Source organism: Dendrobates tinctorius, unplaced genomic scaffold, assembly GCF_039654945.1.
Source record: "Dendrobates tinctorius isolate UK_male_01 unplaced genomic scaffold, ASM3965494v1 ptg000143l, whole genome shotgun sequence".
Taxonomy (NCBI): Eukaryota; Metazoa; Chordata; class Amphibia; order Anura; family Dendrobatidae; genus Dendrobates; species Dendrobates tinctorius.
The window spans coordinates 44,903,708-44,918,506 of NW_027361810.1; the positions used below are offsets into that span (position 1 = coordinate 44,903,708).

General features: G+C 44.3%; 1 protein-coding gene across 2 annotated transcripts in view; it reads left to right on the plus strand.

Moving 5' to 3' along the window:
• PDK1 (pyruvate dehydrogenase kinase 1) overlaps positions 1 to 14,799 on the plus strand; it is a 76,314-nt gene that overhangs the window by 4,021 nt on the left and 57,494 nt on the right. For both annotated transcript variants that reach the window (XM_073545895.1, XM_073545894.1), the window contains exons 2-3: positions 2,170 to 2,311; positions 10,042 to 10,113. In XM_073545895.1, coding sequence (XP_073401996.1) covers positions 2,170 to 2,311; positions 10,042 to 10,113 — 214 coding nt within the window. The remainder of the gene's footprint in view (positions 1 to 2,169; positions 2,312 to 10,041; positions 10,114 to 14,799) is intronic.

Genomic DNA, 14,799 nt, shown 5'->3' on the forward strand with positions numbered 1-14,799 from the left:
AATGATGGAAAGAGAAAAGTATGGTGAAGGCGTGGTACAGCTCATGACCCAAAGCATACCACATCATCTGTAAAACACGGCGGAGGCAGTGTGATGGCTTGGGCATGCATGGCTGCCAGTGGCACTGGGTCACTAGTGTTTATTGATGATGTGACACAGGACAGAAGCAGCCAAATGAATTCTGAGGTATTCAGAGCCATACTGTCTGCTCAGATCCAGCCAAATGCAGCCAAACTGATTGGTCTTCGTTTCATACTACCGATGGACAATGACCCAAAACATAAAGCCAAAGCAACCCAGGAGTTTATTAAAGCAAAGAAGTGGAATATTCTTGAATGGCCAAGTCAGTCACCTGATCTCAACCCAATTGAGCATGCATTTCACTTGTTAAAGACTAAACTTCAGACAGAGAGGCCCACAAACAAACAGCAACTGAAAACCACCGCAGTGAAGGCCTGGCAGAGCATCAAAAAAGAGGAAACACATCATCTGGTGATGTCCATGAGTTCAAGACTTCAGGCAGTCATTGCCAACAAAGGGTTTTCAACCAAGTACTAGAAATGAACATTTTATTTACAATTATTTAATACGTTCAATTACTTTTGGTCCCTTTAAAAACAGGGTGGCACATGTTAGACTGAGTTCACACGTGGCGTTTTTTTTGCGTTTCCGCGGCGGTTTTAACCGCACGATTTTGCCGCGAAAACGCGAAAAATAAGCATCCCATGCATTCCTATGGGATTCCGCAATGCTGTGCTAATGCTGCGTTTTTTACCGCGGCGGAATCGCTTCGCGGTAAAAAACGCAGCATGCTCATTATTTTGCGGAATCGCGGCGATCCCGCACCCATAGGAATGCATTGTTCCGCTTACTTCCCGCATGTGGCTGTGCACAACATGCAGAAAGTAAGCAGAACATTTGCGGATGATACCCACGGTCCGGAGGAGAGGAGACTGTCCTCCGGGCTTTGGGTACCATATCCCTGTAAAAAATAGAATTAAAAATAAAAAATATTGTTATTCTTACCCTCCGACGTCCCGCGCAGCCTTCTCGCTTCTCTCCACGCTCCGGTCCCAGTAATCCTTTGCGAAAATGCCCGCGATGGCGTCCGATCTCGCGGGATCGCGAAGTCTCGCGGTCATTCGCGCGACGTCATCGCGAATTACCGCGAGACGTCGCGATCCCGCGAGAACTGACGTCATCGCGGGCATTTTCGCAAAGGATTACTGGGAACAGATGCGCGGGACGTCGGGAAGGTAAGAATAACAGTATTTTTTTTTTTTTTTTTACATTCTATCTTTTACTACTGATGTTGCATAGGCGGCCTCAGTAGTAAAAAGTTGGTCACACTTGTCAAACACTGTTTGACGAGTGTGACCAACCTGTCAATCAGTTCTCCAAGCGATGCTACAGATCGCTTGGAAAACGCTAGCATTTTGCAAGCTAAATACGCTTGCAAAATGCTAGTTTTTCCGCGGGAATTTAAAATGCGATTTTTCCCGCGGACTGGAATTCCGGAATTCTCGCGGTAATTTCCGCGAGAGTTCCGGTACGTGTGAACTTGGCCTTAAGGAGCTGAAACTCCTAAACCCTTCATCCAATTTTAATGTGGATACCCTCAAATGAAAGCTGAAAGTCTGAACTTCAACTGCACCTGAATTGTTTTGTTTAAAATTCATTGTGTTAATGTCTAGAACCAAAATTAGAAAAATGCTGTCTGTGTCCAAATATATATGGACCTCACTGTATACCTCTTATAAGCGGCATATGCTGGACTTTTTTAAAGGGGTTTGTACCAACAGGACGGTCTTGTTCAGAAGGACACCCTAAAAGGACCTGATCACGGGGATCCAGAGGCTTCTACTTGTAACTTTGAGGGTAAATAAAAGGTGTCCAATAAACTGAAAATATTATTTCATTGAGTCCTCCTATAACATGGAACACTTTCTGCTTTGACTCTCCATGTTGGCTGGTAGAGAGGGGACCTGTCAGACTTCCCGTCTATAATGTATAGAGAGGACATAGTGGTTCCCATGATACACCGCTTTTATGTCTTCCACAAAACCTGATCTCCACATTGGTAAAAGCTGAATGTGCTGAAGCAATGACTTGGATACATTTGATTTCTGGTTTATATATTGAATATTTCGTTAATGACTTTCTCTGCAGGGTCGGTAAATGCCTGCGAAAAGACGTCCTTTATATTTCTCCGGCAAGAACTGCCCGTACGGTTGGCAAATATAATGAAAGAAATTAGTTTGCTTCCTGACAACCTCCTGAAGATGCCTTCTATCAAACTGGTGCAGAGCTGGTAAGACTATCTACGGCACAGTCTGACGTCTTCCCCCGTCCGCTCTATAAACGTGAAGATCTTTTATACTTTTACCTGGTAATCTGGATATACTGATAATCTGGCAGTGGGGGAAAAATATCAGTGGCCGGTAAATATTGTAAATTAGCAACGTGGCCTTTGGAGTTGCAGATAAGCTCTTTAGTCCCTGGGTTTATGGTTTTGTACATGGATACGATTTTTCGGGATCCATTCCAAAATCTATCATGTAAAAATGAAACTCATGACATCACTGTGAACTGATGATTTAACTTTTTTTTTATTTTCAATTGGGTTTGGAAAACCCTTCTTTGAAATGGGTTCTGATGGAGTCCGCTCCAAATGAGGCACTGCCCCATCCAAAGGCTGCTAGAAGCCCTTCAGGAAAAACACTCTTTAAGGGTATGTGCATACAACGTCTTTTTCAGGTTTATTCTGCCTTGAGTCTGCCTGAAAAAAAAAGTGCTCAGCAAAAGTTAAAAAGAATGAACGTATACTCAGTAATGTCAAAATGACTAGCTGTGCACATGTTCCAGCTCTTTTAACTTCCTTTAACTGTTTCAGGCTTCAAAGGCTGCAGGGAATGACTTGGGTACATTTGATTTGTGGTTTATGACCAAAATATTTTTTAATTACTTTATTTGCAGGGTCATTAAACGCTTGTGTAAAGCAATAATTTATATTTCTCCAATTCAGAATTTTATAGTGTACGCGGTCATATTTCCCATACAGACAGATTTTGGTGGGGCTGAGAGCCTTTCCTGGGCAGAGAGGTTTTGGTGGGGCAGGGAGCCATTCCCGTACAGGCATTGTCACGGGTTTACGGCGACAGGAGCCAAAAGATCACAGCGTCTGATTCAGGGCTGTGGAGTCGGTGCTCATTTTGGTGGAGTCGGTATAAAATGGACCGAGTCTGACTCCTAAAATATATAATAAATTGAGTACAATAGTTCAATGCAGAATGTGCTGAATATTTTTTCATAGGAATTTGGGAAAGTTATGAAATGTCCTATAAATGGCTGTTCTAGTCCTGATCTAAGGCTACATTCACGCACAGCATTTTTCCTGCGTTTTTTGAGGATATGTTTTTCAGCTGCAAGAGCAGATCAGCTTTTTAAAAAAACACATCACCTGAAAGGTTTTTGAGCTCATAGATAATGTTTTCAATAGCAAAAGCAGATTAGAAATCTGCTCTATCTATATATCCATGTCTGTATCCATATCATATCTGTACCAAAAAGAATGAAAGCCGGGTAGCACACAGACTAACACTCTTTTTTTTTTTTTTTAAAGCACCAGTCATGTACACCTCATCGCTGCCCAAAAGGACGCCCAGGACAGGCATTGCTCGTCTTCAGTAACACATCAACATCAATTGATAGTTAAATAGACTGCATTCATCACCACATCTTCTTATGGTGCAGGCCTTATTTTCAAATGTAGGGGTGTGCAGTATGAGGTGTGCAGTATGAGGTTCTGCGGAACAGTATGAGGTTCTGCCCCCCCCCCCCCCCCCCTAGGTTTGATCCTGGCTACGCCCATAGTGTGAATGTAGCCTGAGGATCTAGGCTTTGTCTTAGCTGAGATAAGTCATAGTGTGTATAATAAATATATATATATATATATATATATATATATACACTCACTGGCCACTTTATTAGGTACACCTGTCCAACTGTGTGTTAAGACTTAATTTCTAATCAGCCAATCACATGGCGGCAACTCAGTGCATTTAGGCATGTAGACATGGTCAAGACAATCTCCTGCAGTTCAAACCGAGCATCAGTATGGGGAAGAAAGGTGATTTGAGTGCCTTTGAACGTGGCATGATTGTTGGTGCCAGAAGGGCTGGTCTGAGAATTTCAGAAACTGCTGATCTACTGGGATTTTCACGCACAACCATCTCTAGGGTTTACAGAGAATGGTCCGAAAAAGAAAAAAAATCCAGTGAGCGGCAGTTCTGTGGCCGGAAATGCCATGTTGATGCCAGAGGTCAGAGGAGAATGGGAAGACTGGTTCGAGCTGATAGAAAGGCAACAGTGACTCAAATTGCCACCCGTTACAACCAAGGTAGGCAGAAGAGCATCTCTGAACGCACAGTGCGTCGAACTTTGAGGCAGATGGGCTACAGCAGCAGAAGACCACACTGGGTACCACTCCTCTCAGCTAAGAACAGGAAACTGAGGCTACAATTTGCACAAGCTCATCGAAATTGGACAGTAGAAGATTGGAAAAACGTTGCCTGGTCTGATGAGTCTCGATTTCTGCTGCGACATTCGGATGGTAGGGTCAGAATTTGGCGTAAACAACATGAAAGCATGGATCCATCCTGCCTTGTATCAACGGTTCAGGCTGGTGGTGGTGGTGTCATGGTGTGGGGAATTTTTTCTGGGCACTCTTTGGGCCCCTTGGTACCAATTGAGCATCGTTGCAACGCCACAGCCTACCTGAGTATTGTTGCTGACCATGTCCATCCCTTTATGACCACAATGTACCCAACATCTGATGGCTACTTTCAGTAGGATAATGCGCCATGTCATAAAGCTCGAATCATCTCAGATTGGTTTCTTGAACATGACAATGAGTTTACTGTACTCAAATGGCCTCCTCAGTCACCAGATCTCAATCCAATAGAGCATCTTTGGGATGTGGTGGAACGGGAGATTCGCATCAGGGATGTGCAGCCGACAAATCTGCACCAACTGTGTGATGCCATCATGTCAATATGGTCCAAAATCTCTGAGGAATGCTTCCAGCACCTTGTTGAATCTCTGCCACGAAGAATTGAGGCAGTTCTGAAGGCAAAAGGGGGTCCAACCCCTTACTAGCATGGTGTACCTAATAAAGTGGCCAGTGAGTGTGTGTATATATATATATATATATATATATATATATATATATATATATATATATACACAGTACAGACCAAAAGTTTGGGCACACCTCACTCATGACTATGAAAATTGTACATTCACTCTGGAGGCATCAGAACTATGAATTAACACATGTGGAATTATATAATTAGCAAGAAAGTGTGAAACACGCATTTCTTCTTATGTAGAGCAAGATAGGGAGGGGGGGAGCAGTTGAATAAGCCCCGCCCAGCGGACCGGACAGCGGCAGTTTACATACATCTGAACCGATATAAAAAAGGTATTTATGCATGAAAGGTGCGGGGTCAGGGGGAAGCAAAAGTACTAAGAGAATCCTTATGTGACACACAATTGATTGATATCATTATATGATATCTCAAAAAAGGGGTGACAGATTCCCTTTAACAAATGAAGGTCAGTCAGTCCGAAAATTTGGGAAAGCTTTGAAAGTGTCCCCAAGTGCAGTGGCAAAAACCATCAAGCGCTACAAAGAAACTGGCTCACATGAAGACCGCCCCAGGAAAGGAAGACCAAGAGTCACCTCTGCTGCGGAGGATAAGTTCATCCTAGTCACCAGCCTCAGAAATCGCAGGTTAACAGCAGCTCAGATTAGAGACCAGGTCAATGCCACACAGAGTTCTAGCAGCAGACGCATCTCTACAACAACTGTTAAGAGGAGAATTTGTGCAGCAGGCCTTCATGGTAAAATAGCTGCTAGGAAACAACTGCTAAGGACAGGCAACAAGCAGAAGAGACTTGTTTGGGCTAAAGAACACAAGGAATGGACATTAGACCAGTGGAAATCTGTGCTTTGGTCTGATGAGTCCAAATTTGAGATCTTTGGTTCCAACCACCGTGTCTTTGTGCGACGCAGAAAAGGTGAACGGATGGACTCTACCTGCCTGGTTCCCACGGTGAAGCATGGAGGAGGAGGTGTGATGGTGTGGGGGTGCTTTGCTGGTGACACTGTTGGGGATTTATTCAAAATTGAAGGCATACTGAACCAGCATGGCTACCACAGCATCTTGCAGCGGCATGCTATTCCATCCGGTTTGCGTTTAGTTGGACCATCATTTATTTTTCAACAGAACAATGACCCCAAACACACCTCCAGGCTGTGTAAGGGCTATTTGACCAAGAAGGAGAGTGATGGGGTGCTACGCCAGATGACCTGGCCTCCACAGTCACCAGACCTGAACCCAATCGAGATGGTTTGGGGTGTGCTGGACCGCAGAGTGAAGGCAAAAGGGCCAGCAAGTGCTAAGCATCTCTGGGAACTCCTTCAAGACTGTTGGAAGACCATTTCCGGTGACTACCTCTTGAAGCTCATCAAGAGACTGCCAAGAGTGTGCAAAGCAGTAATCAAAGCAAAAGGTGGCTACTTTGAAGAACCTAGAATATAAGACATACAGTATTTTCAGTTGTTTCACACTTTTTTGTTTATTATATAACTAGCTGAAGAGCCCGGCGCTGCCCGGGCATAGTAACTAACTGTGGATAGTTTTAGCAAATTATAATTATCCTCCATCCCATAGTCCCATGCCCATATACCCATCATACATATTCTCCATCCCATAGTCCCATGCCCATATACCCATCATACATATCCTCCATCCCATAGTCGAGTGCCCATATACCCATCATGCATATCCTCCATCCCATAGTCCAGTGCACATATACCCATCACACATCCTCCATCCCATAGTCAACCATTATGACATCATAATGAGCGGAGGAGCTTGCAAACTACGATGACATCAGCGTCGCCATGGCAACCATTGTGACATCATAATGAGGGGCTGGGCTTGATACGCACACACTTTTTCCCCATTATGTAGATAGGGGCAAAATTGTTTGGTGAATTGGAACGCGCGGGGTTAAAATTTCGCCTCACAACATAGCTTAGGACGCTCTCGGGGTCCAGACGTGTGACTGTGCCAAATTTTGTGGCTGTAGCTGCGACGGTGCGGATGCCTATCCCGGACATACACACACTTGAGCTTTATATATTAGATTCCACATGTGTTAATTCCTAGTTTTGATGCCTTCAGAGTGAATCTACAATTTTCATAGTCATGAAAATAAAGAAAACTCTTTGAATGAGAAGGTGTGTCCAAACTTTTGGTCTGTACTGTGTGTGTGTGTGTATATATATATAATAATATATATATATATATATATATATATATATATATTATACACACTATGACTTATCTCAGCTAAGACAAAGCCTAGATCCTCAGGCTACATTCACACTATGGGCGTAGCCAGGATCAAACCTGGGGGGGGGGCAGAACCTCATACGGTTCCGCAGAATCTCATACTGCACACCTCAGCTGCTGCAGAACCTCATACTGCACACCCCTACACTTGAAAATAAACCCTGCACCTTAAGACGATGTGGTGATGAATGCAATCTATTTATTCCAACTATCAGTTGATGTTGATGTGTTCTGAAGACGAGCAATGCCTGTCCTGGGCGTCCTTTTGGGCAGCTATGAGGTGTACCTGACTGGTGCTAAAAAAAAAAGGAGTGTTAGTCTGTGTGCTACCCGGCTTTCATTCTTTTTGGTACAGATATGATATGGATAGGCAGATATGGATAAATGGATAGAGCAGATTTCTAATCTGCTTTTGCTATTGAAAACATTATGAGCTCAAAATCCTTTCAGGTGATGCAATTTTTTAAAAAGCTGATCTGCTTTTGCAGCTGAAAAATGTATCCTGGAAAAACGCTGTGTGTGAATGTAGCCTTAGATCAGGAATAGAACAGCCATTTATAGGACATTTCATAACTTTCCCAAATTGCTATGAAAAAATATTTAGCACATTCTGCATTGAACTACTGTACCCAATTTATTATACATTTTAGGAGTCTGTCCATTTTATACCGACTCCGACTCCACCAAAATGAGCACCGACTCCACAGCCCTGGGTGTAAGGGAAATTGAGGAGTCGGAGTCGCAGGTTTGGCTTACCGACTCCACAGCCCTGGTCTGATTTCTCCTACTCCTGCACTGTTTGGAAGCACTTCGCCTTCATATTAGGGTATGTGCACAACACGCTGCGGATCCGCAGCGGATTTGGCTCTGCGGATCCGCAGCAGTTCTGCAGACAATGAACAGTACCATGTAAGTCTATGGGATTTACAATCCGCAGTGCACATGCTGCAGTTTTTTCACTGCGGAAAAGCTGCGGTTTTAAATCCGCAGCTAAAATTGACATGTCAATTCTTTCTGCGGATTCCGCTGCGGTTTGACACCTATTCCATTGTCCAGGTGTCAGACCGCAGGGGAAAACTGCTGGCCAATCTGCAGGTCACTTTACCTGCGGTTTTACCTGCTGATCTGCACGGAGAAATCCGCTGGTGAATCCGCAGCGTGTGCACATAGCCTTAAACTATGCAGGTTTCTTTTAGCCGTTAACCTGCTGCGCTGAGAGCTCCTGGAAGCTTTCCTGCATTAAGGCTTTCAGCTGTTCGCTGTTGGCCACTCCCCTCATTTATATATTTTGGGCCATGGCAAGCACTCATTGTCAGAGTTGCTGCATGGTTGGAGATGGTGGTTTGTTGTTTGATAGATTTATATGAGACTGTTGCTAGGTTTTGGGTGTGTGCTAATTCCTCTCCTTCTCTTACTTTGGTTTTGCCCCATCCTCCACTCCCCGGTGTTTACCTCTGTTTATATTTGTATGATTGGTATTTTCCTTTTATCCTTGTTAGTGATAAGCGAGTATACTCGTTGTTCGGATTTTCCTGAGCATGCTCGGGTGTCCTCCCGAGTATTTTGGAGTGCTCGGAGATTTAGTTTTCGTAGTCTCAGCTGCATGATTTGCAACTGCTAGACAGCCTGAATACATGTGTGGAATGCCTGTTTGTTGGGGAATTCCCTACATGTATTCAGCCTGTCTACAAGTCGCAAATCATGCAGCTGAGACGACGAAAAAGAAATCTCCGAGCACGCCAAAATACTCGGAGGACACCCGAGCATGCTTGGGAAAACCCGAGCAATGAGTATGCTCACTCATCATCACTAATCCCTGTTTGTATTACCTAATTAGTCTGGTTGGTGTATTACGGTACACTACTACTCTCCTCTTCCCTGAGTGGGGGAAGGGTACAGACTGAGGTCAGATTCAGGAGCTAAGGCAAGGTACATGGCCACCGGTGTCTCCACCATCAGAAGTAATCCAGAGAACAGGGCGAGCTAGAGCATCTCTATCCTTAGGGACAGAGAAGGGTCCCCTGGTCCCAGGATACCCGACAACAGGGTCATGACAGGCACATTTTGGGGGTTAAAGGAGCCGTTTCCTACAGATTGCATGGCCATTATATTGTCCATTTATCCTGTCACCAAACTGATTTATGTGACTGTTACATTACAGCTCAAAAATTTTCAAGGGTGCAGAATATTCCCTGAGCAGCGTGCAAACTGACTGTAATGAACTTGTCCTATAAGAAAGCTGCTTCCATAATACTGACACAAAATTGTCATTTGTGTTAGTAAAACTAGAATTAAGTCTTCAGAAATACACCATTGCCACATGTAATTATAGAAACCGGTCATCTCCGCTTTCCTGGGTCCGGGCTCTTCTTCCACTCTTTAGCTTTTTACCGAAGTCTATGTCCAGGAACACATGGCCTTGGACGACATTCGGGGCTGCCTAAATGGTCAGGTGAGAAGTCGGCGATATTTGGGATCACGAATTTCTCCTTGTGTGTAATAGAAATTGTAAAATCTAAATGTTTTATGCTGTCACAAATTGCGTTTCGTCAGAATATTTAAGGTAGCACTCTGCATCGCTATAGACGATTCTTTAGCTGACATGTTTGTTTTGCAGGTATGTTCAGAGCTTCCAGGAGATAGTTGATTTTAAAGACCGAAATACAGACGATCCGGACACAGTCAGACAGTAAGTATGCTGGACTATACACAATGAGGGTTCGACCACAAGCCACGTACAGCATAAGGAGGAATAAAAACAAAAGACAAAAACTGTAAAGAAATCCTGTAATTTTCACACTACACTGTGGAGCTATTTTATACTCCTACATCCTGTTCTGTACAGAAGACTTTTCAGCAGCCTCCTTATCATCAGAGGCAGGATCACAATGATAGGCAACACCTCTTGGTCATCTGCGCAGTTCCCAATCAGTGACCTGCTCTATGAGCATGCGCTAGTAGATTACACAGGTAGCTATTGATCTGAACAGTAACTATGTAATAATATATTACATATAATTAGTCCATGTCAGCACGTGGGCTTATATGGTGGGATTAAAGGCTGAGTCCCCTCCATACAAGGCTGATTTCAGTTGTTATACAGCCATGATCTGTCTCCGAAAGCAGCGACCAGAGCGAGCGCCAATTTACTACTGTTCAACTATTTAGATGCCACTGTGGGATTTATAGGAGATTCAGCCTCACTACATAATGCACTAATGTGGTATTGAAGTATATCGTATAAGCGATCAAACAATTGCAGGTTCAAGTCCCATAGGGGGGGTACCCTAAAAAATATAAGTAAAAATGTTATTTTAAAAAAAAATATGAAAGTTTAAGTAATCACCACTTTTCTAATTTTGCCATGACCATAAAAGTCTGTATTATGAAAATATAATATTATTTTTTTTTTTTTTACGAAGTACTGAATTTTGTTTAGCCATTAATAATAAGCAATACAAGTTTGGCATAACTGTAATCATACTGACCTGAATAATTATGCTGCTACATATTATTTACAGCACAAAGAAGCCCATAAAAATGACAGTCAAAAACAAAGGCAGAATTGCAAGGTGGTTTTCCACTGTTTCCCTTCATTTTGATTTTTTTTTCCTTTTTTTTTTTTTTTTTTTTTTTTTTTTTGAGTGCGTTCTGTGGTAAAAGAAATAGTGTCATTCAAAAGTACATCTCATCCTGGGGGGCGTGGCTATGTAACGAGCAAGAGAGGACGCTTGCTAGGGGCGCTCCTCAGAATCCTGATATATCCTGGAATCTGGACCCTTTCTGCGCGGCTCACCTGAGGCTATCTGGACCCCCTAGACGTCGGGATCCCCCTGGTGCCCCGCAGGAGGACGTGAGGTGGCTGCTGTAAGCGGGTGGCCCGGGAGACTGGAGCGGGCGGCTGATCCTGCTCCCCCACGAAGCGGCGGCCATCTTGGACGTGCAGCTCTGCTACTAAGAGCTGCGGCGTCGGCTCACACCGCTGCACCGCCGGCAGTGAATACATCGGCTGGCAGATAGAGGGGACATGCGGTGAGTGCCCTGAAAGATTGGGCCTCGTGTGTTATTTCCCCTCCGTTAACTCCTCACTGCACTCGCTGGCGCCATTACTGAGGGAGGCTCTGAGCACCCTCCCCCATTGCTGCTGTCTGTGGGGCCCCCTCTCCCTCCCCTGACCGCAAGGAACTCTCCTAGAATAGTGCTCACAATTTTATGTGGCCTCCTTTCTGCAGCCTGAGCTGGAACTATAATTATATATTAATATCCCTGCTGTGATTGTCCTCTGTGGTGGGAAGTGTCCGAGGCACGCATTTCTGGTTGTCTCATTGGATCTCACTGTAACCAGTCATGAGTCGATTTAAGGGGTCAGGAGCGGCAGAAAAACTAAGAGTTTGTAAGACCCGATCCCTCCGATAGTGCACGACCCCACAGAAATACTTCCTCTCAAGTCCAACGCAAAAATCGTCCGTCTGGGGGGAGGAAGAGACGGAGAAGGAGGAAATGACCCTTAAACAGGCGTCTGAGCAATTGATGCAGGCTATCTCTCTGACCAGGACATCCCTGACCGAGAAAATTGAGGATGTTTACACGGAGGTGGGGAGACTTCGTCAGGATATGCAGGCCATGGCCATGAAGGGACGTATTACAGAGGTGGAGGATACCATTACACCTATGGAGGCTAAATTAACGAAGGTGGCGGGCTCCATGAATGCTTGGAAGCAAAAGGCGGGTGACTTGGAAAACAGAATGCGTCAGAATAATATCCGCATCATTGGTCTGCCTGAACGCTCAGAAGGTCAGCATCCTGAGCAGTTTCTGGAAGGCTGGCTTACAGCCTCCCTGGGAGATGAATTCTCGTCAATGTTTGCTATTGAAAGAGCTCATAGGGTCCCTACAAAACCCCTTAATTGTAAGGACAGAGACGCCATTCTGCGTCTTGCACGACTAAAAAGTCCCATCAAGTTCAATAATGCTGTAATCTCCATCTTACCGGACTTTTCCATGGAACTGCAGAAGCAGCGGGCACAATTCATCGAGGTCAAGAAACGGCTCAGGGACAGAAACATTGTGTACTCGATGATATATCCGGCCCGGCTTCGGGTTGTTCACTGAGGTACCTCTGTGTTTTTCACGGATCCAGTGGAGGCGACGGAATGGCTACAGTCCCATGGGGGATCCCCTGCAAAGGAATCCTAATGTGACGGCTGTTAATTTGGATCCTTTCAGTTAAAGGGCTAATTGGAGCTCTCTCGGCGAGTATCCAGTTACCAACAACACCGGACGCTGTGTTCAGTGATGGTATCCCCTTACCTATTTTTTGATGGGGGCGTAAGACTTTGCTCCTATATCACTAGGTTCTTGCTTTGTTTTTTCTTTTTCAAAGGTTTTAGTTTTTATAGTTATTTAGGTAAATGCCGCAGCCGATGCCAACTTTGTTCTCTAGGTGCTATGTCTGCATTCTGTTTGGGTACCATTGTGCAACATATCCAGATGGGCGGGAATGGGTTCTGAGTTGATTTGTATGACCTGGAATGTAAGAGGCATAAAAACACCCCGAAAGAAAATTAAGGTGTTCTCACAAATTAGACAATATCGCCCTCACATTGTGGCTTTGGTTGAGACACACCTGACCAGGGATACGGTTTGGTGGGTGCAAAAACCATGGGTACAGTGGTTTATACATGCTTTTCACACTAGTTATTCATACATAAAGAAGTTCGGTGGGAAACCAGGGAGGCCCGGAAAGATCCTGAGGGATGGTTTGTGTTTGTACATGCGCTAATTAACTCTCAGAAATCTTATTCTTTGTATCTACAACACCCCCCCCCCCCCCCCGGCCAATATGTCAATTATCCAGAAGGCACTGAGTTTTGCCCTGAATTAACCAGATGCACACGTCAATTGTATGGGAGATTTTAATTTGGTTATGAATAATCATCTTGATAGATTGAGGCTTAGGCGATGGAGTACAGAGTGGGACCCCCCTGATACTTCCCAGCTGTCACAATTTATGGCGGGTGGCTGGATCTATGGAGAATACGCCATCCTGAGACGAGGGAGTATACTTTCCATTCCTCCACTAAACGCTCTCTGTCTCGCATAGACTACATTTTTGGATCCAGCGGCCTGGCGGTATGGGTAGATGACATTGAACATGGCAGTAGGGGGATTTCAGACCATAGTCCGGTTGTTCCTAAACTTAAGTATGGCCCATCGACCAATAGGATAACATGGAAATTTAACCCCTTTTGGCTGAAGTTGATAACATCGCCTGATAGAACGATAGATCAGTTACATTGCTTTGTCTCGTCCCACCCTGAACCCCGAAATGTTAATTTATTTTGGGACGCTCTTAAAGCTTATCTGAGGGGTTGTTTATCCTCTACGATCTCTTATATTAAACGAGTGACATTGGAGGAGGATGGCGAGATGGAGTGGAGACAGCCTACATATCTGATCAAACTAATAGTAATAGGGTGGAGTGGTTGACTACTCAAAGGTTATATACTCAATATATTGACACTAAAACTAAACGTAAACTATTTTTCACCCGACAATCTTATGATGGGGAATCAAGCAAGTAAATTTTTGGCTTACTTAGTACGACAGCATAATACAACTAACACAATTCTACAGGTTCGCAACTCGGATGGTACTCTGGTTTCTTCCACTGAGGAAATACTGAAATGTTTTTCTGAGTATTATAGTTCATTGTATAATTCTAAGACTGATGCTGACGGCCCGGGGTGCCTAAATTATCTGTCATACAGAGTTTCCCCACACTGAGTCCTTCCCAGCGGGCCTTTATGGTTGCTGAATTTACTCTGGAGGAGGTGGAGGATGCCATAAAGGATATGGCCTCTGGAAAGGCCCCTGGGCCGGATGGATTCCCTGTCAAACTGTATAGGAAATACCAGGAGATACTGGCACCCCTTTTGTTGACGGTGTTTCGTGGGATTTGGGAGGGGGGTTGCATGCCGGAATCCTTCTATGAGGCTAATATAATAGTTCTAAAAAAGGAGGGGAAAGACCCTTTAGATTGTGGATCTTATAGGCCCATATCATTGGTAAATGTGGATTATAAGATTTTTACCAAAATTTTGGCCAAAAGGTTGAATTCAGTCATATTAGACCTCATACACTCTGACCAAACTGGCTTTATGCCCGGTAAGAGCACCTCCATCAATATTAGACGAGTCCAGTCAGTGGTTCAATATAGCTCTCTGGTACCGGACAATGAATGGGCATTGGCATCGCTGGATGCGGCCAAGGCTTTTGACTCTCTTGAATGGCCTTTTCTCCGTGCATGTTTGCAGAGGTATGGATTCGGTGATAGATTCCAAAAGTGGGTCAGTATTTTATACATGAAGCCTAA